This window comes from Crinia signifera, chromosome 3, assembly GCF_055691185.1.
Source record: "Crinia signifera chromosome 3, ASM5569118v1, whole genome shotgun sequence".
Taxonomy (NCBI): Eukaryota; Metazoa; Chordata; class Amphibia; order Anura; family Myobatrachidae; genus Crinia; species Crinia signifera.
In genome coordinates, this window is record NC_139219.1 from 71,467,303 (window position 1) to 71,492,529 (window position 25,227).

Below are 25,227 nucleotides of genomic sequence, written 5' to 3' on the forward strand. Positions count from 1 at the left end.
CATTCTTTAAATGTATAAGTAGAAGCTGACTGGTTGCTATGGGCATCTTTCTCCAGTCTTCACTGCTTCATACATTTACTCCTATGTGTCTAAAACAGAACAACAGGCATCTAATGCCTACTACCCATATCATGCCTTTGTGAAAGACTGTAATGCTGTGTGCACACGGTGAGATTCCCTTGCTATTCGACTTAAGATTCATACAATCTACATTCAATTTGCACTATATAGTCATTGCTGCCCTGTCTATCTGGGTTTTGATTTGTGCTGTCACGGTAGCGCGCATCGGGATCGCAAGGTAAAAACCTGTGCATGTGATGTTGACTATATAGTCAAAATCTAATGTCAAATCTCATAGTGTGTACACAGCAGAGTACATTTGTTTACTTTGGGTGTGGTCTAGGTCAGAGACAATGGCCCTTATTCAGATCTGATCGCAGTGCAAATTTGTTCTCAAAACCATGTGCACTGCAGGTGGGGCAGATGTAACATGTGCAGAGAGAGTTCGATTTGTGTGAGTTATTTTGTTTCTGTGCAGGGTAAATACTGGCTGCATTATTTTCACGCTGCAATTTAGATTTCAGTTTCAACACACCACACCCAAATTTAACTCTCTCTGCACATGTTACATCTGCCCCACCTGCAGTGCACATGGTTTTGCCCATTTTGAGAATAAATTTGTACTGCGATCAGATCTGAATAAGGGCCAAAGTGCACATGGTTTTGTCCATCTAAGAAGGAATTTGTCAGAAGGAGTGAACCAAAATAACCCACAATGTCTGTACAGTCGATAGGTCCACACCAAGGGCCAAATGTAATAGGATGTACAGTATGAATTAAAATATTAAGATTTTCGGAGTGTTTTCCCATTTTTCTGAAGGCGTCAATCATTTACACTGAAAAACTAGGTTCGCTTTGCCATGTTCACCCTTTGAGTACCAACGTTGCTGTGAGAGATCCTCAAAATCTCTGCTAAAAATGCCGGCATCGCTCACAGCAGCTGTTCTGTTAGTATAAATGAATACAAATACAGCCAAGTCCATTCATTCAAATTTAGTTAAATATTGCACCCAAAAAAAGACCAGTCGCTGTGAGTGATACTGGAATTTTTTGCGGATATTTTGAGGATCTCTCACAGCAACACTGGCACTCAAAGGGTTAATGATTGTCGCTTTAAAAAAAAAAAAAGGAAAATGCTCCCAAAATCTCTTACTTTCTGATTCTCACACCCTATTACACTTGGCCCCATACTAGTCAGTAGGCCGACATTGACAAAAAGTCAACATGCACTAGGTCGACCGTGACAAAACAACACATGCAAAGGTTCACATGAAAAGGTCGACATAAGTTTTTCATACTTTTGGGTGTCTACATTCTGAGCACATGGACCCTCAATAAGAGTAGTGTTTATTTTTTTAATGACTTGCTTCGCTCGCTATGCTTCAGGAAAGGTGCTTTGCCTTGGCTGTCAAAATGTTGTCCATGTCGACCTATTGACTGTGGAACTTTAGTGTCGACCTACAGTATTGACTATCTACCTAGACATTGTTTGAAAGCCATACGGCTGGGGGGGGGGGCGCTTGGAGAATGATACAGTACCAGCTAATCAGCTCCTAACTGCCATGTTATACTGGGTAAACACTGGGCGATATGTACTTAGCAATATCGATATCGTCTGTATTGTTACAGATATTGCATGCATACTGCCCAGTGTGTGGGCAAGATTGTTACTGATGGGAGTGGTAGCGGGTTGTTAACAGCCCCTACTGTCACCTGTAAATGCAGCTCAGTCTGACAATATCATAAGTGACTGCGTGTACGCATACCTCCCAACTGTCCCGCTAAACGCGGGAACGTCCCGATTTTTGGGGACGTTCCCGCGTCCCTCCCGCGGCCGGCAGTGTCCCGCTGCGGGGGGGGGGATGCGCACAGCCCTAGTTTTCGGCCGCGACCTAATTTGCATAAGTCACGCCCTCATTTGCATATGCCACACCCCCTTTTCAGGCGCAAAGCCGCGCGAGTGTATTCCACACTTCAGAAAGTTGGGAGGTATGTGTACGGAGTGGGTGGCGTCACAGGCCATATCAGTGTGGCTGCCCTATATCATTGGCCCGCAGCACTGCTGATATAGTTAAGTATACTGGGGCAGCACGGGTGGTGTAATGGTTAGCATTACTGCCTCACAGCGCTAAGGTCATGGGTTCGATCCCTACCATGGCCCCTAACTGTGTGGAGTTTGTATATTCTCCCCGTGCTTGCGTGTATTTACTCCGGGTACTCCGGTTTCCTCCCACAATCCAAAAATATACAGATAGGTTAATTGGCTTCCAACAAAATTAACCCTAGAATGTCTGTTTGTGCGTGTACATGTGGTAGGGAATATAGATTGTAAGCTTCACTGGGGCAGTGACTGATGTGAATGGTCAAATATTCTCTGTAAAGCGCTGCGGAATATGTGTGCGCTACATAAGAAACTGTTAATAAATAATAAATAAATAAATATCAGTGGCTGTGGGAATCGCTCCAATGTATACCCAGCATTACAGAGGCTTGTTAGAGCCCCTTACATTGTATAAGTTGATGCACTGTGGCTGCACTGAGTTAAGCAAAACAATCCTAGATACTGACAATCCTGAAGGCTTTAGAACAGTCCCACATTTTTAATGGCATTTTCTTGGCATTAGTATACATCAAAATAGTTATCACCTGATCTTATTGGATGCCTTATGGAGGTGTAACCTGTATCGTCATGCTTTTTCAATCAGGAATGGGACATGTAGCCACAGAGACTGTTAACAAAACATCTATTGATAAACCACTAAACTCAGAGGTTTCAACTCCCATCCTGCAATAAGGAGCAGAGCTGCCTCTTAAAATTGCAGGCTCCGGGACCACCACCAACCAGCATGGGCTATAGCCAGGAAGTAAACAGCCGCTGGATGGCAGTCAGTGAGAGTAAGTTAGTAAATAAGTAGGAATTTTGCTAGTAATGATGGGACTTTTATCAATGTATCATTTAAGATAATACTTGACTGATTAAATAATATTAACTGATGTAAAGCCATATTTATGAACTTAAATAAACATTGTCAGACGCATTGTCCTTTTTTTTTCAGGGGATGCCACAAAGGTGGTTTAGGTGGCACTGTTGCATTTGCCCAGCAGTCCTTAAAGCCTTCTGCAGGCTTTGCCTAAAACAGCCACTTTTCCTTGGCGGATTAGGTCCACCAGGTACTGGGATGCCCCCAGGTCTTAAGGTGGTTATTGACAAGCTCACCGCAAAACTGGTAACTAAACTTAAAACCAAATTCCCAGTGCATTAATACAAAAGCTCACTGCAAGACTGGAAAGAAATTTTGTAAATTTCTTCTTATGTAAATTTTTCTTACGGAAATTTTCAATAAAAGTTCAGTTTTATTCTAAATCATGTTATATATATTTCTAGAGTTCCCCACAAAAAGTCTTCTTTTTCCCCCCTCTCTCTTTGTATTTGCATTTGGATTGAGCACCACAAACCTGAAATCTTTTTCCCACACTGGGGATTAAACTTATAAGATGTTTGGTACAAGGCTACCCAGGCCAAATCCAACCATTGGGCGGAGAGGCCTCACTTGACCTCCCTCACTCATGGTGGGCATAACCCTGTGCGGAATTCAAAAACCCTATCCCCCAGGTCTAAAGGTGGACAAGGCTGCTACAGGAGGCAAATGCAGGCAAATACAGGACTGGAGTCAGACTGGGAAAGACCAGACACACAAGGCAAACAACAGACACTAAGCTCACTACTGTGTGCAACTGGTACCGCACCACTGCAGCAGATGGTGTACACTAGAGCCACAGTACAATAGTTGTTATAAGTACAGGGTAGTGAACCGCGATGGCAAGGTGTGTAACTATGCAGTTGCTGTAGCGCCTGAGTGCAATTTGAGCAGACAAACGGACAGAACCAGAATGCGAAGCAATATCGGTTACAGGCCGAGAAATGGACTACTGGACTGGGGAGCAGCGCCAGCACAGGTGTACTGACATGTAAGCACAGGTATACACACAGACGCTCAATACCGTGTTTCCCCAATAATAAGACCTACCCCGATAATAAGCCCTAGCTAAATCCCCATTTTGCCCAGTCCCTGCGCTAAACTACAATGCTTCCAACCCCCCCTCCCCCCCCCCACATGAAATGAATGCTGCGGTTACAGATTTAGCCCTGGCCCCTAGCAGCCCTGGTACAGCTGGAGCCTCTGCTGGCATCAGCGGTCCCAGGGATGCATTGCACATGTGACGTCACCGCGCACCTCAAGGACTAAGCAGCGTCTGTACACAGGTGGGAGCGGAGTGACAACGGCGGCGGGAAGGCTCAGTGGCTGAAAAACGTGGAAGGAAAGGAAAGCGGCAGTTGTGCTTAAAGTGTAAGATGATTGAGGGGCATGATGGGGATAAAAGCAGGACAGAGGGACTTGATGGGGATATAAGCAGGACAGAGGGGCATGATGGGGAAAAAAGCAGGACTGAGGGGCATGATGGGGATAAAAGCAGGACTGAGGGGCATGATGGGGATAAAATCAGGACTGAGGAGCATGATGGGGATAAAAGCAGGACTGAGGGGCATGATGGGGATAAAAGCAGAGCATAACAGTCATCGGTGTTAATTAAAATAAGCCCGACCCCGAAAATAAGCCCTATGGTGTTTTTAGGGCCTAAAAAAAAAAAAAAGACAGTGTCTTATTATCAGGAAAACGTGGTATATAATAAAGAACACAATACAACAGTACAGTGGCGTAACTATGCCTCCGCAGCCCCCGCCGTGGCGTGGAGGCGCAGAGTAACTATGGGCGCCGGGGAAGGGGGGGGGGCTGCGGGGCTATAGTTACCTGCTGCGCTACTGTCTACTCTGCCCGGCCGCATCTGCGGTCACTGTCCTGTCACTCGCTCCCAGTGCCGGCTCCTGCTGATAATAAAAACTGACACTTAGAAAATGGCTGCCCCCAAATTGCAGACAGTTTTGGCAGCCATTTTCTAAGAGTCACTTTTCATTATCAGCAGGAGCCGGCGCAGGGAGAGACTGGACGGGACAGTGACCGCAGATGCAGCCGGGCACTCTGTCAGGTATGGGCAGGGGAGGGGAGGGAGAGGGGGAGGGGGGCGCCGAAAAAAGTGCGGCGGGGTGACGCAAATTATATAGTTACGCCACTGCAAAAGTAATATATACACAAGACCTAAACAGAAGCTCAGTATGTACAGGGCAAGGTATATTACACATGTCTAAAGCAGAAGCTCTATTAGAGCAGGTACAAGCTGGAATATGTAGGAGAAGGCTCTTGCAGAGCAACAGCAAGCTCTGCGTATCTCAGGGTAACACAGGCTAGTCAGGATCAGAATCAGGGTGGGCCAGGAAAGACTGTGTATGCTCTGCTGCAATAGCTTGAAACAAGCAATATAACCAGCACAGAGCTTAGGACAGGCTGGGTAATATAGGCAGCAATATCCAATCAGAACTGCTGGAATGAACAAGCCCCTAATGAGAAAAATCACTGCAGGTGAGCACCCTGACACTCAAGGCAGAGCGCTAATTGCCTAATTATGTGACAGGTGAACTGCACACAGAACAAATAACAAGAGCCAGGCTGCATTTACACAGACCCTCCAGTGGCAGCTCGTAACAAAAAGGTGATCTCAGGCGGCTGGCAGTGAATTAGTTTGCACTGACTAACAAAGTTGTTATTATGAAACTATGCTTATATTAGTAAAGTTATTGTCTCTGTTGAAATATGTAATGTTTTTAAATCTTTCGAGTTTATTTACTAAGATGGTAGTTCTATTTCAGATGGGATGTTGGCAATCGATCATATTCTATCTATTATCTTCTAGAAGGTGTTAAATAAATAGGATGTAGATTCTGTTTGGTTGTCTGTAGCAACATCCTATCTGAAATAGAACTCCCAGTAAATAAACCCCTTTGTATCTAATAAATAAAAAAATATCTTCAGCATTCCCAATGAATAAAAAGTGATCCGCTAATAATACTTAATAAGAGCTCATTTTAGAAAGTCGTAATATATGTTTGTGGCTCAAACTATGATGCAAGAGCGTACACACTTGCGTAAATGCTTATCTACTACTATCTACATTAAGGGGGTGATTCAGGTCAGCTTGCTGTAAAGCGAGTTCAATCATGGGACTGATCTTGCAGGTTTGTGCATGCATATGAACGAAAATACAGATGTGCAGACTCGATGTGTGAACGCCTTCGGCGAGTATTATACCCCCCTGGCGTTCGCATGGGCAGGGGTGGGAAAGGGGTGAGGAACGGGTTGGGGCATGAGAACACCCAGCATGTTAGGGGTGTCCCCATGGGACAGATGAGTCAGATGAGACTGATTTTTAGCTGTGAGCAGCCAAAAAAATAATTTGATGGTCAGCAGCCATCGAATTATTTTTTGCCTGTACACCCGCATGTGAATGGATGTGTAAGTGTACGCATCCATTCGCATGCCAGGGCGGACATTTGCACGGTGCGGGGGGTGGGCGTTTGCTTGCCTGGTGGGCGCCATTTCAGTGCTCGGTATCTAGCAGATTTCACCCCTAGCAAAATCACCCCCTTAGCACAATACAGTGAATAGTTTATACCAGGCATGTCCAACGTTGGCCCTCCAGATGTTGTGAAACTACACATCCCAACATGCTTTGCAATTGTTTTTGCATTCTCTAATAGCAAAACTGTGGCAAAGCATGCTGGGATGTGTAGTTTCACAACATCTGGAGGGCCAACGTTGGACATGCCTTGTTTATACAGTAGTTACTGGTCGGTCTCTGTGTTCTAATTGTGGGATTACAACATCCCACTGTCACCTACCGTGTTGATTTTCTAGGTGAGAGAAATGGCAAACACATGACCTAATGACATAGCTCAGGATATAGAGAACCTGTTGAGGCCAGTCACAGAGGGAGAGAATGCACAATCCCTGCAGTGTTTGATCATATCCCTGGAATCGCTAACTATCACTGGGCAAATATTGCGGCTCCAGAACATGTTATTACAGTAACCAGTAACGAGAGATCCAGAACCAGCTGCTCCAAACCTGTTTTCCTGGACTTGCGATTCAATTAGTTGTTCTGCTTTGAAATTGGAGAGCTTGCGTCTGAAATGATCTGGCAGCGCTATGAATGTAAAGTGTGCAGGTCACATTTGTGAGGAGCTCTTAACTCACCGCTATACTGGCATTTGTAAAACATACTAATGAGGCAAAGCCAGAGAATGGGGACCAGTATGTGCCCCATTCCAAGCTTGTTTTCTTTACGGTGTTCAATGGCTGGATTCACTCCTCAGGATTGCTCATGTATAAACTGATGCTTTGTAAACAGGGCTTGGGTGTTTATAGAAATGACTAATTACGTTGTTAGTTTTGCATAGAGTACTCATGCTTGTGTAGCTTGCTTCTGAGTATAAATACCAGCCAAGCAGTGTAGAAGGTTTACAATTTAGCTTAAAAAACAAACAAAGATGGGCGGTTATTCTGGTATGCCTTTAGCCTAGCATATTATATATATATTTATATATATTATATATATATATATATTTATTATATATATATCATACCCTCCACATATGGAAAGGGGAGCGTGGCCATGGGAAAAGGGGGCGTGGTCACCCCCCTTTCCGAATAATGTCAAGTTTAATTCCTGTGTATGCCATTGCCCACTCACTGTGTGCCGCTCACTGCTCCCCTCTCACTGCATCCTGACTCCTGCCAGCCGCCCGCCGCAAATGCTCCACAATCCTTTTGCTCCATGGCGCCTTGTATACTCTGCAGAGTTTGCCCCCGCGGAGGAGTGCGGGAGGTCCTCCTGCTCCATGGCGCCTCAGCAGAGCATGCGCCGACGGAGGAGTGCGGGAGGGGACATGCTGGAGCCGCGTGATGTCAGCGCGACGCACGCTGGCCGGGCCCACAAAGCACCACTGGGAACAGGTGCTACTGTTTACTACCCGCGGCCGGCTGAAAATCGGTACACCTGTACACTTTGTTTTTTTGCCGGTACAGACCGTTAAAAAATGGTACTGTACCGGCAAAATCGGTACAGTTGGAGGGTATGTGTAAATATATATATATATATATAATATAATAATATATATAATGTATATGTGTGTGTGTGTATACACATACATAGAATCTGAATACTAGACTGAGATATGACACTCATCGAAAGGCAATTCATGAAATGATTTCTATAGCAGTTTTCTTACAAGATCTAACAGGGATATCACATGTTCAGCACATTTTTCCATGCTCTATGCTTATCTTGAGACATTACAGTATATTGAATAATACACCCACTACTGTGAAATATATTAATATAAAAAAACTAACATTCAGTAGTTGTTTCAGTTGTAATATAAAATATGTTAATTTATAAGCAGGAGAACCTAATGCTGGCCATACATTAGAATATAAATTCAGAAGCTGAATGCATTGTGTGATGCGTTGTGTGTGTTTTTGTGCACATTGTGAGGTGTTTTGGTATGATTACAATCCAATACATGGTCCCGCGGGTTATGAGATGGATCTTATGATCTTATGTACTGCACACATGTTCTGAAGATGCTGCTAACGATCAGTATGCTGGGAGTTGCAGGTCTTACGATAGATCTTATTTAACATAATAAAATTTAATTTAATAAAATAAAATTCATAGTTGCCTACACTCCTGCATTCTGCAGGAGACATCCATGAAATAGCAGCAATCTCCCTCGCTCCCTCATTAGTCTAGCAATCTCCCTAATTTCACCTAGCCCACATTACACCCTTACATTTTTGGGGAAAAAAGGAATGAGAGATTTACATTAAATCATCAGCACCATTTCCTAGCACTTTAGCAAGTATAGTATCTCTTACTAACTGCTTTGAAAAATTCTATTTCCAACTATAATCTCCCAGAAACTAGTTTTGAGAAGTAGGTTAAATTACACACATAAGTCTATCGTGTGTCTGGGAAGCATGACACATTCTGGACCGGATTGTGGTCGTCCTGATGTATGGCCAGCTTAAGGCCTCATGTGCAGAGGCGTCACTTGGTATGGTGACACATTGTTGTGCGCATAATAAAACCCTGTGATGTGGTCCCAAAAAGGGGTGTGGCATAGCTTAAAGGAGGTGTGGCCTCATGAGAAGCCCCGATTTCCCACAATGGGGTATGGCCTCAGGGCCGGTGCCAGGTACGGTAGCTCCCCAGGCACGGGGGGGAGTGCTCCGCCACCCATTCGCTCACCCTCTGCTCCGGGGGGGTGTGATGCGGCCGCTGAGTGTCACTCCATGACAGGGGGTAGGGAAAGGAGGAGAGCTGTGGCGGGTCGCTCCTCCTTTCACCCACACATGCGCTCCATGAGGGGGAGAGTTTGCGGCTGAGGAAGGGGAGGGGATGCGGCTGCCGAGTCGCTCCATGAGGGGCGGGGTGTGGGGATGGTGTGGGCGTCTCTGCGCTCACCTAGCTCCACAGGGGTTGGGGACGGTGTGGGCGCTGCTGCGCTCACCTGACTCCACAGGGAGTGGGCATGGTGCGGCCGCCGCTATGCAGCTCCCCTGGCTCCACGAGGGTTTGGGATGGTGCAGGCATCACTACCACTACCTCTCAACTGGTTCTATGAGGGGGAGGGCTCCCAAGTGCCCCCCTCCAGTGTCTGTCGCCCCAGGCAAATGCCTAAAGCTGCCTAGTGGTGGCACCAGCCCTGTATGGCCTCATTAGAAAGAACCACGAGATCATGGGAAGTCAGCTATTTCCTGTATTATTGTCAGATATTTTGTAACTCCTGTATGAAATGCATGTAGATGTGTAATTACCTTTAATACAAATAATAAGCTAAAACAATACATTTAATCAAAGTAAGAGGCAATTATGTGTAATATTTGCCCCTTCTGAAGAGTAGAGGACTATCAGATGAGAATCTTTCATTCTCAAAAGTGAATCTAGAAGAAAACAAAACATCCCAATATAGCATTGCCAAATTTGAACTAAGAGGGGAAAATTCCTTCCTGGCTCCATATTGTCAGTAGACAATTCCCTGAATCAACATGCTATATTGTGTGATTAATGCCAGTAGCGCTACATATTCTGTTTTGTTAGGAAATTATCCAATAGTTTCTCTGACAGTTCCAGCACTGGCGGGAGCGCGTTGCAGAGTTTTATGGCTCCTTCTCTGAAGAAACATTTCTGAAGCTGTGAAGAATAGGATCTCATAAATGTCTTCTGGAGGGAGCTTCTATTTAACAGGTGCCATCAAATTTGTGGTATGGTCTATTTTGATATGGACAGATGGTGTAATGGTCACCATTACTGCCTCACAGAGCTGAGGTCATGGGTTGGACCCATGGCCCTAACTGTGTGGAGTTTGTATATTATCCCCGTACTTGCGTGGGTTTACTCCGGGTGCTCCGGTTTCCTCTCACAATCCAAAAATATACAGGTAGGTTATTTGGCTCCTAACTTAATTAACCCTAGAATGTCTGTGTGTGCGTGTACATATGGTAGGGAATATAGAGTGTAAGCTCCACTGGGGCAGGGACTGATGTGAATGTTCAAATATTCTCTGTAAAGCGCTGCGGAATATGTGTGCGCTATATAAGAAACTGTGGTACTTATGTATTATCTGGACTCCCATGTTAAATGCACCCCATTTTTTCATACCCCTACTATCCAACTATGCATGGAGTTGATTTTATATAGCGTGGCGAGCGCAGCGAGCCACCGTTCCCGAAGCGTGGCGAGCCCCGCGAGGGGACGCGGTCTCATAAGAAAAACGGGAGCCCAGATATTACATAAGTACCGAAACTGTTAATAAATAAATAAAAATAAACATGTACAGCTATTAATATTGGATAGCTGCATCCCTGCATGTCGGCATGTTATTTTTTAGGTTGCAGTGTCGATAGAGACATAGGCGCATAGTGTCCCTGTCATTAACCACACACCGCTCCAGTCATACAGTACATGGGGGAGAAGCTGTAAAACATCTATTCTACAGAGTATTGCGATAAGGAATATCCATTGGATAACTCCGGAACATCTGTTTGGAAGAGGATCTAAAACTTTTATCTCATTATCCTCAGTAAGGGTCAGTCCAGGCTGCTGTGAAGGCAGTGATGAGTGAAATAAATAGCTCGTACAGGCCACTGTGGGTAATTGGCTTCAGTTTTATAGCACCCAAGATATTATAACAGCGAAGGAACATAAATCACCAATGGAATTGTAATTGCTATAACACAAATGTGACCTTAAATAAAACAGTATGTACATTCACCATGAGAAGCCAAAACTACTATGTAACAAAATTCATTAGGAAGTGAAATTACTGAGCTGCGGCTGTTAGAACAGACTTTGCTGTAGGTTTCAAGTGTCAGTATGAGTATAGTAGTGTAGAATATGACAGGTATACGTAGGTTGTTAGGTTGACCCACCTAAAGTCTATAAGCATTGGGTCGACCACCAAAGGTCAACATGGCCTTAGACATGGGTCGACCACCAAAGGTCAACATGGCCTTAGATCGACACCTGAATACGTCGACATTGGGCAACAGGGTCATGAGGTAAACACAAGCATTAGGTCAACATGGGGAAGGTTGACAGTCAAAAGGTCAACATGAGTTTTTCACGTTTTTATTATAACCCGACATCTGCCGACAGGCGGTATTTAATGCCCTACCATCCACTAGGGTGTGGAGGGAGAACAGAGTAGTGTGCAAAGCGTAGCGATGCACAATGCCGAAGCATGCATGGCGAGCGGACCCAATGCACCGATACGGTGTCCATGTCGACTGTGTCTACATTCAGGACAAAAAAAGTGAAAAACCCATGTCGACCTTTTGACTGTCAACCTTCCCCATGTCATCCTAATGCTTGTGTCAACCTAATGACCCTGTCAACCTAATACCATGTCAACCTTTTCAGGTGTCTACCTAAGGCCATGTGAACCTTCAGTGGTCGACCCAATGTATGTCAGCCTTCCTTTTGGTCGACCCTATGACCCACACCACAAGTGTGGTATCAGGGGCGGTGCAAGGTTTCTGCACCCTAGGTAAAACTTCATCTTACTGCCCCACTACCACCAGCAGTGCCCACAGAGACAGTATCTTTTAAAGATAATTCATTTTAGTGATAGACAGATCCAGTGGTGCCCCCAAGACCCCAGCACCCCAGGCAGCTGCCTAATGATAGATCTGGCCCTGGGTGGCATAGATTATCACAAAGGGCTATATGGTATCTGGTCTAATGGTCAGCATGTTGATATGGTCACCACCTTTAGTAACCAGGTGGTGAGTGAGAGAGCCACCATGCCCTACGCGTGGCAAGCGAAGCAAATCCTGGAGGGTACATTTAGGCCATGTTTTGACCTCACTACTCCCCCTGTGACATCACAAGTCCTTGGATATAGACCTAACCGAGGCAGATACAGGTGTCAAAGCTAGCACTGGAGGAGACACTCAATGGTGACACTAAAGGCCCATACACACTTAAAGATTTTCATTTCAAAAGACTTTGCCAAAATCTCTGAAAGATATATCTTTCACCAAAGTAGTTCGTACACACTGAGCTTTTTTCACCAAAGAGCGAGAGATTTTCAGCCGGCGAAAGACTTTGATGAAAATCTTTCATTATAAAAGGATATTTACATAATGGGCGGGGTTTATATTCCAAGAGTGGGAGCAGGGGCCCTTTAATTTCAATGTGTTTCTGTTCTTGGGTCCTGATTCAGAACTGATCGCTGGGCTGCGTATATTGGGAGCCCAGCGATCAGGTAAACGCCGCCCTGGCCGTTACCGCTATAATATACATTGGTGGGCATATATATGGGATGCGGTTAATTTCCTGGCGATCGGATTCCCGGTGGTCAAAATCCCGACGCTGGAATCCCGACCGCAGAAATCCTGAAACTTTCTCCCTACGTGGGTGTCCACGACACCCATAGAGGGAGAATAAATTAGCGCGCCGAGCGTAGCGAGGCACCGGGCGCGCTGCGTGGCGAGCCCGCAAGGGGGGGCAATCCACGTCCCCCCCCCCCCTTGTTGGGATTTCGGCGGTCGGGATTCCAGCGTCAGGATTCCGACCGCTGGGATTCCATACCGAATCTATATATATCTATATATATATATATAGATATAGAGATATATACACAGTATACACACACATATATATATATATTAATATTAGGAAGCCTTGCATTGGTGTTAGTGGTTATATATATATATATATATATATATATATATATATATATATATAAATAAATATATATAATATATAATATATATATAATATATATATATATATATATAAAATATATATATATATAATATATATATATATAATATATATATATATATATATAATATATATATATAATATATATATATATATATATATTATATATATATAATATATATATATATATATATAATATATATAGCCTTGCATTGTGGCAGTGGTCATTTATTTATATATATATATTGGGACACCTTGCATTGGTGGCAGTGACAGCAGGGGGACACTTGCGAGCAGGGGGCGGCTGGAAGCACTTTGCCGCTGGCACCGAGTGCTGACAGAGGAAGAGGAGGACAGGTAACATGGGGGACCGGGAGCTGCTGCGTGGCGGCGGGCTTGCTGCGACTGCTGGCACTGGCAGTGTCTTTTCCCCCCTGCTCCGTCTCCGTGCTGGGAGCAGGGGGAGGGGGGAGGGAGCAGGGGGAGGCGGCGGGGCGGCACACGGGCTGAAAGTGGTTAATCTTTCAGCCCGTGCAGCGTACACATACAGCGATGATGGATAAAAAACCATCCATCATCGCTGGCATGCTGGTAAAACCAGCCGACGTGGGACCTCGTTAGCGATGATGCGGGAGCGCGCATCATCGCTAGGAGGCAATCTGTGGGGCATACACACTAGGCAATTTTCAATTGAAAATCGCTCAAAACGGCTGTTTTGAACGATTTTCAGGTGAAAATCGTCAAGTGTGTATGGGCCTTAAGCGCTGGCAAAGTACGATATTGTAGCCTGCAGAGAAAATCCCCACAGTAAACATGAATGTGACTGTGTTGGGAAAACATTCGCAGCAGGATATGAAAAGAATCTCAATGAATTTAATATATTTTTTGTTTCTTGCATATAAAGTGTGATCAATAAAGATATCATTTATTGGACATATTTATAATGTCATTGTCATTTCACATTGCAGCAAGATAAACAAATTATCTTTTTTAAAGGGGGATTTTTTGTAAAAACATAATTAAAATGACTACAACTTATGGGGCCTTCACACGGGGAGATTTGCTGAGCATTCTGAGCAATGCTACAGTACTGTATATCCTACTTTTAAAGTCTCCTCCCTGGTAGAACCCCAGAGAGGAGACTGCCACCAGACCTTCTGGGGGCAGGGTCTGATGTAGATGTCATCAAGCCCCACCCTCAGTAATGCAAATCCCGCAATTCATTGGTCTTTAATGAGGGGGCAGGGTTAAAAGGACGTGATGTGCATATTTATCCCCGCCCCTCCCAAGAAAAGCCACGGGTCGCAACAATTTAACTCTGCCACCGGGGATATGCGGGAGGGTCCGGCGGTATCCGGGAAGGTTTTCCACCTTTCCTGGGGGCCAGGAGGGGGAACCAAGAGCCTCCTGGCCATTCTGGGAGGGTAGGCAATCCTGTGCTAGATCCCTGTGTGCTGAGCAATATATCAGGGCCAGTATTCTCTGGTGAGAACACTGACCCTGACCGGCGATATTACTAGATTTATCCAACATGCTGGTATCAATACCGATATAAAATAACCAGAGGGATAACAAGTGAAGTGCGCAGTCTATGTACTCTGTCCGTAAACTGCTGACCCTTTATTCCTAGCTACGTGCGAACAAAACGTAACGCAGTGTAGCGAACCTTGTCTGTGTATTATACACGCTATACCGATACTTATAAATCACTATCCTTTCGCAGTACTTAGTACCCAAACTGAGTACACCTTTTTAAGGACAATGTCCGTATTACACCTTTGTCGCTAAATGCGAATAAAAGTCAAGGCACAAGTTTAACTCAAAAAAGTAAGGAGATAGAGTCTCCAAATAATGTATTTAGTCCCTAACCAGGGCCGAAACTAGGGTTTCTGGTGCCCGGGGCAAGACATTCATTTCGTTTTCATATATATATATATATATATATATATATATATATATATATTTTTTTTACATATATATATATATATATACATACACACACACACACACACACACACACACACACACACACACACACACACACACACACACACACACACACACACTTACAGACAGCAGAAATGTGATATTAAACTAACAAACAAGACAATATATCATATATTATTATATATACACTATATTCTGAAATGAGATTTTATTTATAAATTATATTATTACATATATACTAGAAACGAAATCAACCTGAAAACAGGGACAGGGCGCGCCGAAGGCACGCGCTAAAAATTTAGGGCATTTTTTTTTGTGGGGGGGGAGAAGTGGTGTGGTCACATAGACACACCGTAATGCCCAGTACACATTACAGCACACACCGTAATGCCCAGTACACATTACAGCACACACCGTTATGCCCAGTACACATTATAGCACACACCGTTATGCCCAGTACACACCATAATGCCCAGTACACATTATAGCACACACCGCAATGCCCAGTACACATTATAGTACACACCGTTATGCCCAGTACACATTACAGCATACACCGTTATGCCCAGTACACACCGTTATGCCCAGTACACATTATAGCACACACCGCTATACCCAGTACACATTATAGCACACACCGCTATACCCAGTACACATTACAGCACACACCGATATGCCCAGTATATATTATAGCACACCATAATGTCCAGTACACAGTATAGCACACACCATAATGCCCAGTACACATTATAGCACACACCGTTATGCCCAGTACACATTATAGCACACACCATAATGCCCAGTACACATTATAGCACACGCCGTTATGCCCAGTACACACCGTTATGCCCAGTACACATTACAGCACACACCGTTATGCCCAGTACACATTATAGCACACATCGTAATGCCCAGAGCACATTACACCACAAACCGTAATATCAGATACTTGTACTACACAAACCTACAGTACATACTGTAGTCACACACATACAGTACATGAATACAGAGCAGACACACAGATTATATAATGTCCCATCCTCCTCCCTTCCATCCTCAAATCGCACAGTCAGGGTATGTACTGTACCTCATGGCATGTACAGTAAAAGATCCTCCGTCCTCCTCTCCTTGCGCTGTTAGTTCTTCCTGGTAGGAGCCTAGGAGGTGGAGTAAAGCAGGCTGCATACAGTGCGTAGAGCGATAGATTATTGGCTGCTGCAGCTGCTTTCCATATTTACCGGGCGCTTCCTGACACTGTAACCAGCGGGCGCCCGGCGGCTCCATTACATGAGGACTGAGCAGAGCAGTTTCATATATGCCGCGCTGCTGCAGCTTTGTGAGAAGGGATGCCGGAGGCTGGACGGTCTGTTATTCTTTGACAGACACTAGAGGTTTGGAAGTACCTCTAGTGTCTGTCTCCTCGTAGGCGGCGGCCATTTTTGGAGGGGCCGTCACCTTCACAGGCAGGCTGGCGGCCGGGAACAGGACCACCAGAGCCCTTCTTCTTGTATATAGTGGCGGCGACCGTAACCAAGTCCCGGCCCGCCACTGCCTGACAGCGCCCCCCCCCTCCAGCGCCCGGTGCGCGTGACCCCCAGCCCCCCCCTAGTTACGGCCCTGCCCTAACGTACAGCAGGGGGTTACAGAAAGAGAAACACAGTGTAATACAGGCTACAGTTCGTTTAACAATACTAAATATGCTTTACACTACTAGGGGGAAAAGAAACAGATACAAAACACAATCAGCCACACTATAAAACTATACATACAGGAATGCAACAGTTTACCGTCTCATCTAAATGCGCAGCGCAGTCCGGTCGAGCTCACTATGTTCTAATAGAACTTAGTCCGGTCAGGATGAAGTGGGAAAAAGCAGTAAACGATCCAGCCCAGGGATCGCTACTTTATAGTGTCCACACAAAGAGAGGGCAGTGCGAGTTTCCATTGGTCAAAGAGTTCAAAAGTCAGGTTCTCGTGGATTGGAGCAAAGGAATGTACTTCAAGTGGATTCGTGGAGAGGGAATGTACTTCTGTGTCCTTTGTCAGCTGGCATCGTCATAGGGGGGTCGTAAATCAAACACAAGAGCTGGTTACAACTTGATCCTTTGTCTTCCTCAGTTCACATGGCAAAAGTACATAGATTATGGATTTTACCTGTAATTATTAGACATTAGGACTTGCGAACTTTTCGTTACGACCGGAATGCTGCGCATAGGACACGGAACATAAAGATATGAAATATGTACAGAAACGGTCGTGTATTATTGGTTAAACTATGTGCTGCGAACTAAACCTATATTTAACTATATTTTATTTTGTGTAAGTGTGGGATATGAATTTATGTGTATTAGTATGGCAGCGCTCAAAGTTCGCTTTGTCACATAAAATTTGGGTATTATACTTTATTTGCGTAACTCTGCGAACCAAAATGGTGGCCATACCATTCTAAAATGGCGTGTATGCAATTCGACTTTAACACTGGATATTAAACCCCTTACGATAGCAATGAGCGGGGGCCGTGCATCTCTATCGTTATGGCCCCTACACACAAAGCGACGCAGGGACATTTTCTCATCAATCTAGTGAGATCCCTTAGAAAATGCCCTAATATCGCCCTGTGTGTAGGCCTCATTAGACATGCACAGAAAGTTTACAAAAGATAGGTCATCATGCCACTTACATGGATGACATGGAGATTTTGGTTTCCATCCATTCCCCATTTGTCACATGAATTCCCTTTCCTCATCCAGTCAGTGAGAGGGAAAATAGTGTTGAGTCCCCACCGCCACGATACAGATGTAGACACACTCAGTTTTGCCACGATGCATAGCTGGCACAGCAAGTGTGCACGCAACTATAATGTGCAGATGCCTATACACATGCATTCCATTAAACACTATGGGTGATCACCAGGTGCGACTTCGCACGCATACACTTTATGGCAACAATGAGCGACATCAGAAACATGAACGCCAACACTGCAGACACATATGTGTCTAATGCAAAGGATTAGATAGTGCTTTAAACTCTAAACTGGTCACTTATGATGGGGAATTTAACTTGTGACCTCAGTGCTGTTAGCTATTGCTGACTACTGTGCCCAGACAGGGGTACAAGGGCAATACTTGTTTTGGAATTTTGGTACCCTGGTCACACAAGAGCAGGGGTTAAAGTGAGGGGGAATGGGGTGGAACTGAGTTCCACCACCTCTAATGGTAGGGGGAACTTAGTTCTACCACGTCTAATGGTAGGGGGAACTGAGTTCCACCACCTCTAATGGTAGGGGGAACTTAGTTCTACCACCTCTAATGGTAAGTGGAACTGAGTTCTACCACCTCTAATGGTAGGGGGAACTGAGTTCCACCACCTCTAATGGTAGGGGGAACTGAGTTATCACTTTTCAAGGCTTAGTACATCTCGCCCACAATTTTATGTTAAATTCATATAAATGTATTTATATGACATAGCAGTGAAAACTCACCTCTTCATTAAAGCGTACCCTTCTGATGCATAACGTGGTCCTAAGGCTTGTCCTCTGACCCCTGCCACATGCGTTCACCGTCTCTGCCTGCTTACATCCTGCCATCAACCCACCTGCTTGCACCTCATGTAATCTGTCTGTTACCCCTTCCTACTAGATTGTAAGCTCTTCAGAGCATGGCCCTCTTCTTTCCTGTCGTCTAAGCCCTCTTCTTTTCTCAGCTCTTCCATACTCAAACACCCAGCATCCATCTTTGACCACCAGCCCCTAGCAGTATGTTGATTAAGTCCTCACTACTTACATTTAGGCTGTAATGTGAATTGAACGGTGGCATTCATTTTACCTGTAATCTATGTTTGTTATTTATTTACTGTAATGTTAAGTTTTGTCTCCCTGTACTGTTCCTCTGTACGGCGCTGCCAAACACTTGTGGCGCCTTATAAATAAAATAATAATAATAATAATAGTGTGTATTTCTGCTACAAATAAAGGTGATAGGGTAACAATTGATAACAATATGTTCTATTGAAATATCTATTTTTTTTCTTCATTCTCTATGTATCAGAACTGTCTCAACAAACAGCAGCTCCTGGCTGCAATTCGGCAAATGCAGCAATTCTTAAAGGGTCAAGAAACACGATTTGCTGAAGGAATCCGTATTATGAAAAGCAGACTCAATACACTGCAGAACTCTGTCAATAAAGGCAGCCCAGATCCGCAGCCAGGTTAGTGTCATATTATATATATATGTATACAGAAAACATATACAACACTAGCAAGCCCGCTCGAAGCAAAAGCTTCGAAAGCTAGTCTATAAAAGTACAGGTAGAAGTAGAGAGTACTATTTAATGACGAGTGTTCCTGTGTTCAAGCTTTAAGATCTCCCAACTTTCCGTGAATAGGGGTACACCCATCACTCTTCACTTCCATATTGTTTTAAGTGGAAACCCCATTCTAATATTTTAGACACTAAGGGGGGTATGCAATGTGCCGCCGCTATTTCCGATGTGGGAAATAGCGGCGGCTCCCTATTCAATGCTGTCATTAACGACAACATTGATGCAGGATCACGGCAGAACGGGCCTGACTTCAGAAGCTGTCGGGCCCGTTCTGCCGATAACGGCCGTGAATTGTTGTTATCCGGGCCACAGATCGGTAATCCACTGCCATTTTCGCAGCCATGCCCCCTTTGCGCCTATCGGCAGGCAGGACATTGAATCCCGTCTGTCGTTATGCAGTCGATCTGACCGCAAACGGGCCAGGATCACGGCTGTCGGTGAGGATCGACCGTGATCCCAGATTGCATATCCCCCTAACACTGTTTTTTCATTTATACTTTATTTTGAGAAAACAGCATCTCAGAGTACCATCAAATACAGGAACACCTGTCAGTAAAGAACCATCTGACCCAAGGAATCGTTTCGAACCATGCGCCTTTGAATAATACTCTCCACTTCTACCTGTGCTTTCTGTTGTTGAGCTGTAGCTGACACCTCAGAGTTATACATTTTGGGCAGCATTTTGCAACATCTGCGATGATTGTATAAATTGTTCCTTTCTGCTACCTTCTGTGTTTGTGCATGTGTGAGAAAGAGATGTAATTTTACTCTCTGCCAGCAGATGGCAGTGTTTCAGAGACTCACGGACACTAAACATATATATACATATATATATATATATATATATATATGTATGTATGTATGTATGTATGTATGTATGTATTAGTCAAGTCATGGCACTTGGGTTATTTAAAACAGCTATTATGTGTATCATCATCATCATTAGCTTGATGATGATGATGATGATGATGATGATGACGTGTCTTAAAGTAGTAAAAAAGACTGGAACCATCTTCAAATGAAGTGTTCCCAACACACATCTCATAGCCATGCCTGGTAGCAGCAAACGCAGGGTGGGTGGCTGAAGTGGGGCAAACAGCATGGGATCAGCGTGTAAAAACCACTACCAGCTCTACTATATGACAGATTGGTAATGTGTTGCTATGATAAAGAAATATACAGTGACAAATAAATACTGACAAAGGAATATATGTCACTCAGCTTACATGTGAAATATTTAAACTTTTACAGTATTTTAATGTGGTCCCCTTCTGGTCCCAATAAGCCTTGGTATACTGCTGGGTAAGCTGGTGCTTTAAGAACAGGGACAGAGAACCTTCTGCCCTCCAGCTGTTGTTAAACTACAAATCCCAGCATGCCCTGCTACACTTTTGCTATTTGGCCTTGATAAAACTGTTGCAGGGCTTGCTGGGATGTGTAGTTCAGCAACAGCTGGAGGGCTGAAGGTTCCCAACCCTTGTTTTAAAATGACAAGTGTCAACATTCCCATAACTGCATTGATCGTCAGTCCAATTGGAAAATTCTGTTTGGAACATATAAATATTGACCAATTTTGTCTAGCTGCAAGATATACTTGGGATACAGAGGTCAGGGCCGCCATAAGGGGAGGTCTGGGGGCACTTGAGTCCCGGGCAGAAATGCGGCATGTGTAGCAGTGTCAGAATGGGTTTTGGGGAAGGGGCAGCTCTCTTTCCCCCCAAACATGAGAGAGGTGCTTACACTATGGCATGATCACCCGACTGTGCCCTCTGCCGTGGTTCCACTGTGTAAAGTATTATTCCTCTGCGGGCCTCGGGCGGACAGGTAAGCTGGGATGTGGTGAGCTACTGTATCACTGTGCTGCAGTAAACTTGCCTCCTTCCTATTCATGCTATTTCTAGATCAACTGCCCCATAATGTGCTTAGCTGATTATAGTTACACATACCATTCTAGTAAGAAAGGCTTATTGGGCCATTTGTATTTCTCTTTGTAAATTTTCCATCATCAGCATGTAATAAAGACTTTTGCAGCATAATCCCTTTTAATAAAGAACCCTTATGGTTAAACAATGTTCTTCATTTTTCAACTGATGACCCCTTATCTCCTGTACAGTCCTTTGTATAAAAAGCTAATTAGACAAATATTTTGATTGACATTAGAAATATTCGATTATATAGGTCATCTCTATGGCACCCCAGTTTTTCTTGCATCTTTTCTGTTAGCCATTTTGACCATCTCTGACCCTCTTATGTTCAAACTATACCCTATCTTTAACATGCAGAGTGTATGCAGATGTGCCCTCTGATTATATCTGTCTGTTTTGTATGCTCTCTTTCAGTTTCTTGCCCAGCACTGGAAGCCCCTGATAATGGCAAGAAGTTTGGCTCTAAGTATCTTGAAGATCATGAGGTTCACTATACATGTGATGTTGGCTACCAGCTTACTGGTCCCAGCAGCAGACTATGTCAGCAGAATGGAAGCTGGACCGAAAATGCACCTTATTGCAAAGGTTCCTAGAATGTGATTTATTAATGCTTTAATTAGAATAGATGATAACTTTATTATTTTGTTTAACCTTTATACCAATACAGTAAATATTTCACAAAAGAGGGCAGTGTCTTTTATTAATATAGAAGGGTACACAGAGCATGCACAACACCTTGACCCGCCCCCTGCTCCATACGGAGCATACAAACATGGAGGCTGACCCACCCCCTGCCTCCCTGCTCTGCTCTACACAGAGCATACACACCGCCCAGCCCACCCCCTGCTCCACACGGAGCATATACACACATACCTACAGCAGGCGGCTTGCCCCTGCTCCCTCCTCCTGCTTCCCTGCTCTGCTCTACACAGAGCAAACAAGCCACCTGGTGGCTGTCCCGCATCCTGCTCCCCCACCCTGCTCAATTTTGTTCAGCACACTGAGCATGGTGGAGAAGTGGAGCAGGCAGCATCTCCCCAGCGCACACTGCCCTCCCAATGAATACCAAGTAGGCACACTGCCATCAATGTAAGTAGGCACAAAGGTTTATAAATGAGCGGCAATGTACACATGGTACAGGCCAGCGATGTGTACATTACTGGCACCACTGCCCACCAATGTTTATAAATTCAATGGTATACCCCTGGTATAGGTCAATAAAGTATCCTGTGTATTTTATAGGAGTCACTAGTAACAGGGGCGGATCCAGGATAAAATGACAGGGGGGGGGCACCATGATAAAAGAGGGTTTAGGTGAGTGAGGGCCAGTGTTAGTGGTGCCAGTGTACATGCTAAGAGAGCGGCAGAGAGAGGGTGGCAATGGGATTAAAAATAGGCCCACCATGGCAACAAAAGTGAAGGATGTAGTTGTGCGCGCGCCGAAGGCGCGCTCTGGAAAAGGGGGTGTGGCCACTCAACAGGGGGCATGTCCTTGAGTGGAGTGTACAACACCATATACAACTTCTACACATTATGCTACAAAATACTAGACCCCATTATACTTGCCCCTTACACATGATGCCAAATGGAATGAGCCAAAATTCACACAATGCCACACAGATTGAGCCAAAATTTACATAATAACACACAGATTGAGCCAAAATTCACAAAATGCCAAATGGATTTAGCCAAAATTCACATAATGCCACACGGATTGAGCCAGAATTCACATAATGCCACACAGATTAAGACAAAATTCACAATACGCTTCATAAACAGGGACATTGTCCACCAAAGGCGCGCATTAAACATTGACACCATAATGTCCATTGCACGTTAAGTTACACGGCATGATGTCCATTATGTATTATGCCAAACACCATAATGCCTATTAAAAATTATGCTACATACAGTAAGTGCTGCTTATCTACATGCTCATTGCCAAGGGTTCCATGCTCATTGCCAGAGGTTCCATGCTCGTTGCCATGTGGGATTACATGCTCATTGCCAATGGGGAATACATGCTTGTGGTAAATGGGGGACAGCCGCCGCCAGGCAAAAGTGATAGCCACTGACAGTGGCAGAGCCTGGCTGAATTTCGAGCACTGCAGGTCCCAGCTATTTGAAATAATACCCATTTCACACCAGAAAATGCATTCCCAGGTTGGCCCCTTTTACACCAGCCTAGTCCCTGCATTTTCTGGTGTGAGGGGGAGAGAAAACCACCCCTCCCCCCCTTTAACCAGTTATCTCATTTATATATCTTCGGAACTAACTGACCCATTTACATGAGACAAGTATCATATTGAAGAACTTTTGAGTGGGCTTTGAATGATTTTGGTCCAGTGAGTTTGGTTCCAGAGTAATCTGCCCTCAAAGAACATGAACAGCCATGAAATTACATTTAAAAAAAAAAAATTGATTTACACGCTATATCTCTGGAACCGATTGACCTATATGGACCATCCTGGTACCATATTGAAGGCCCAGCGATTTGGAATTGAATGCTATCAACTACAAGCTCCTGTGATGCCAGGGAGGGAACTGGCAGCCGTCGGAACCGGGTGGGGGTCGGAATTGACGGGTCCCATATTATCCTATGGGGAAAAAATGTTACAGCTTTGCCAGGCGATATCTCCGGTTCCCGGGGGGGCTAGAGACATGGGGCTGGGCTCGTTGGAAAGCTCTGGTCCTCATCTACAAAATGAATGACAGGGGGGCACGTGCCCGGGTGCCCCCCCCCTGAATCCGCCACTGACTAGTAATGAAAACTAGCTTTCCAGCAAACCAAGAACAGAAATGCAGTGATATAAAATGGCCCCTGCTCACACCCTTGGAATTCAAACCCAACCCATTATGTAAATAGCTTTTCTAATGAAAGATTTTCACCTCCTGAAAATCTCTTGGTCTTTGGGAAAATAGCTCAGTGTGTATGCACTACTTTGGTGAAAGATATACCTTTCAGAGATTTTGTGAAAGTCTTTCTAAATTAAAATTTCCCAGTGTGTATGGGCCTTGGGGAGTAGAACTGACTTATACAGGTATAGGTATTTGAATGTTCTTAGTAGCTGTTGTATTATATATGTGACATAGTTATCTCAGAAATATATGTGGCATAACTACCTACAGTATGAGATACGTGTGCCATAACTACCACAGAGCTATATGTGCCATAACTACCACAGAGCTATATGTGCCATAACTACAGTACCACAGAGCTATATGTGCCATAACTACCACAGAGCTATATGTGCTATAACTACCACAGAGCTATATGTGTCATAACTACCACAGAGCTATATGTGCCATAGCTACAGTACCTCATAGATATATGTGTCATAACTTCCTCAGAGATATATGTGTTTGTGATATGTCAATCTTATGTATTTGGCCACACCTAGTGTTGCCATGGGAGTTGGGGGTGCGGTTTCCTGTTACTGTTGTTCTTGTTTAACATGGCTACTTGAAACTAGCATGCAGTGTCTGTCCTCATTTATTACATCTGAAACATGGGCCCTTATTCTAGTTGAATCAGTCGGATGCGTATTTTCGGACAGGAACCGAGTGTTCTTAGCCCCGCCTTCCGTACGGATCGCTCACACCGTCCGTATGCGGTAAGACGCCGACCAAACGGACCGCGAGTGGATTTTTCATGTGAACACCTCCACCATCTGTGGGAAGCTCCCCCATCATGGTCGCCGACCATCGAATGCTGGTCCGAATGGTCAGGCAGCACTGAGTGTGCCAGACCACTCGTGCATTTCTCCGTGCAAACGCAGGGATATGGGCG

The 25,227-nt window shown here is 44.6% G+C and overlaps 1 protein-coding gene across 1 annotated transcript in view; it reads left to right on the forward strand.

The window, feature by feature from the left end:
* Positions 1–25,227, forward strand: part of FBLN7 (fibulin 7) — a 114,547-nt gene that overhangs the window by 65,435 nt on the left and 23,885 nt on the right. The window contains exons 2-3 of the mRNA XM_083175984.1: positions 19,239–19,398; positions 21,852–22,022. Of these exons, the coding sequence (XP_083032110.1) occupies positions 19,239–19,398; positions 21,852–22,022 (331 nt within the window). The remainder of the gene's footprint in view (positions 1–19,238; positions 19,399–21,851; positions 22,023–25,227) is intronic.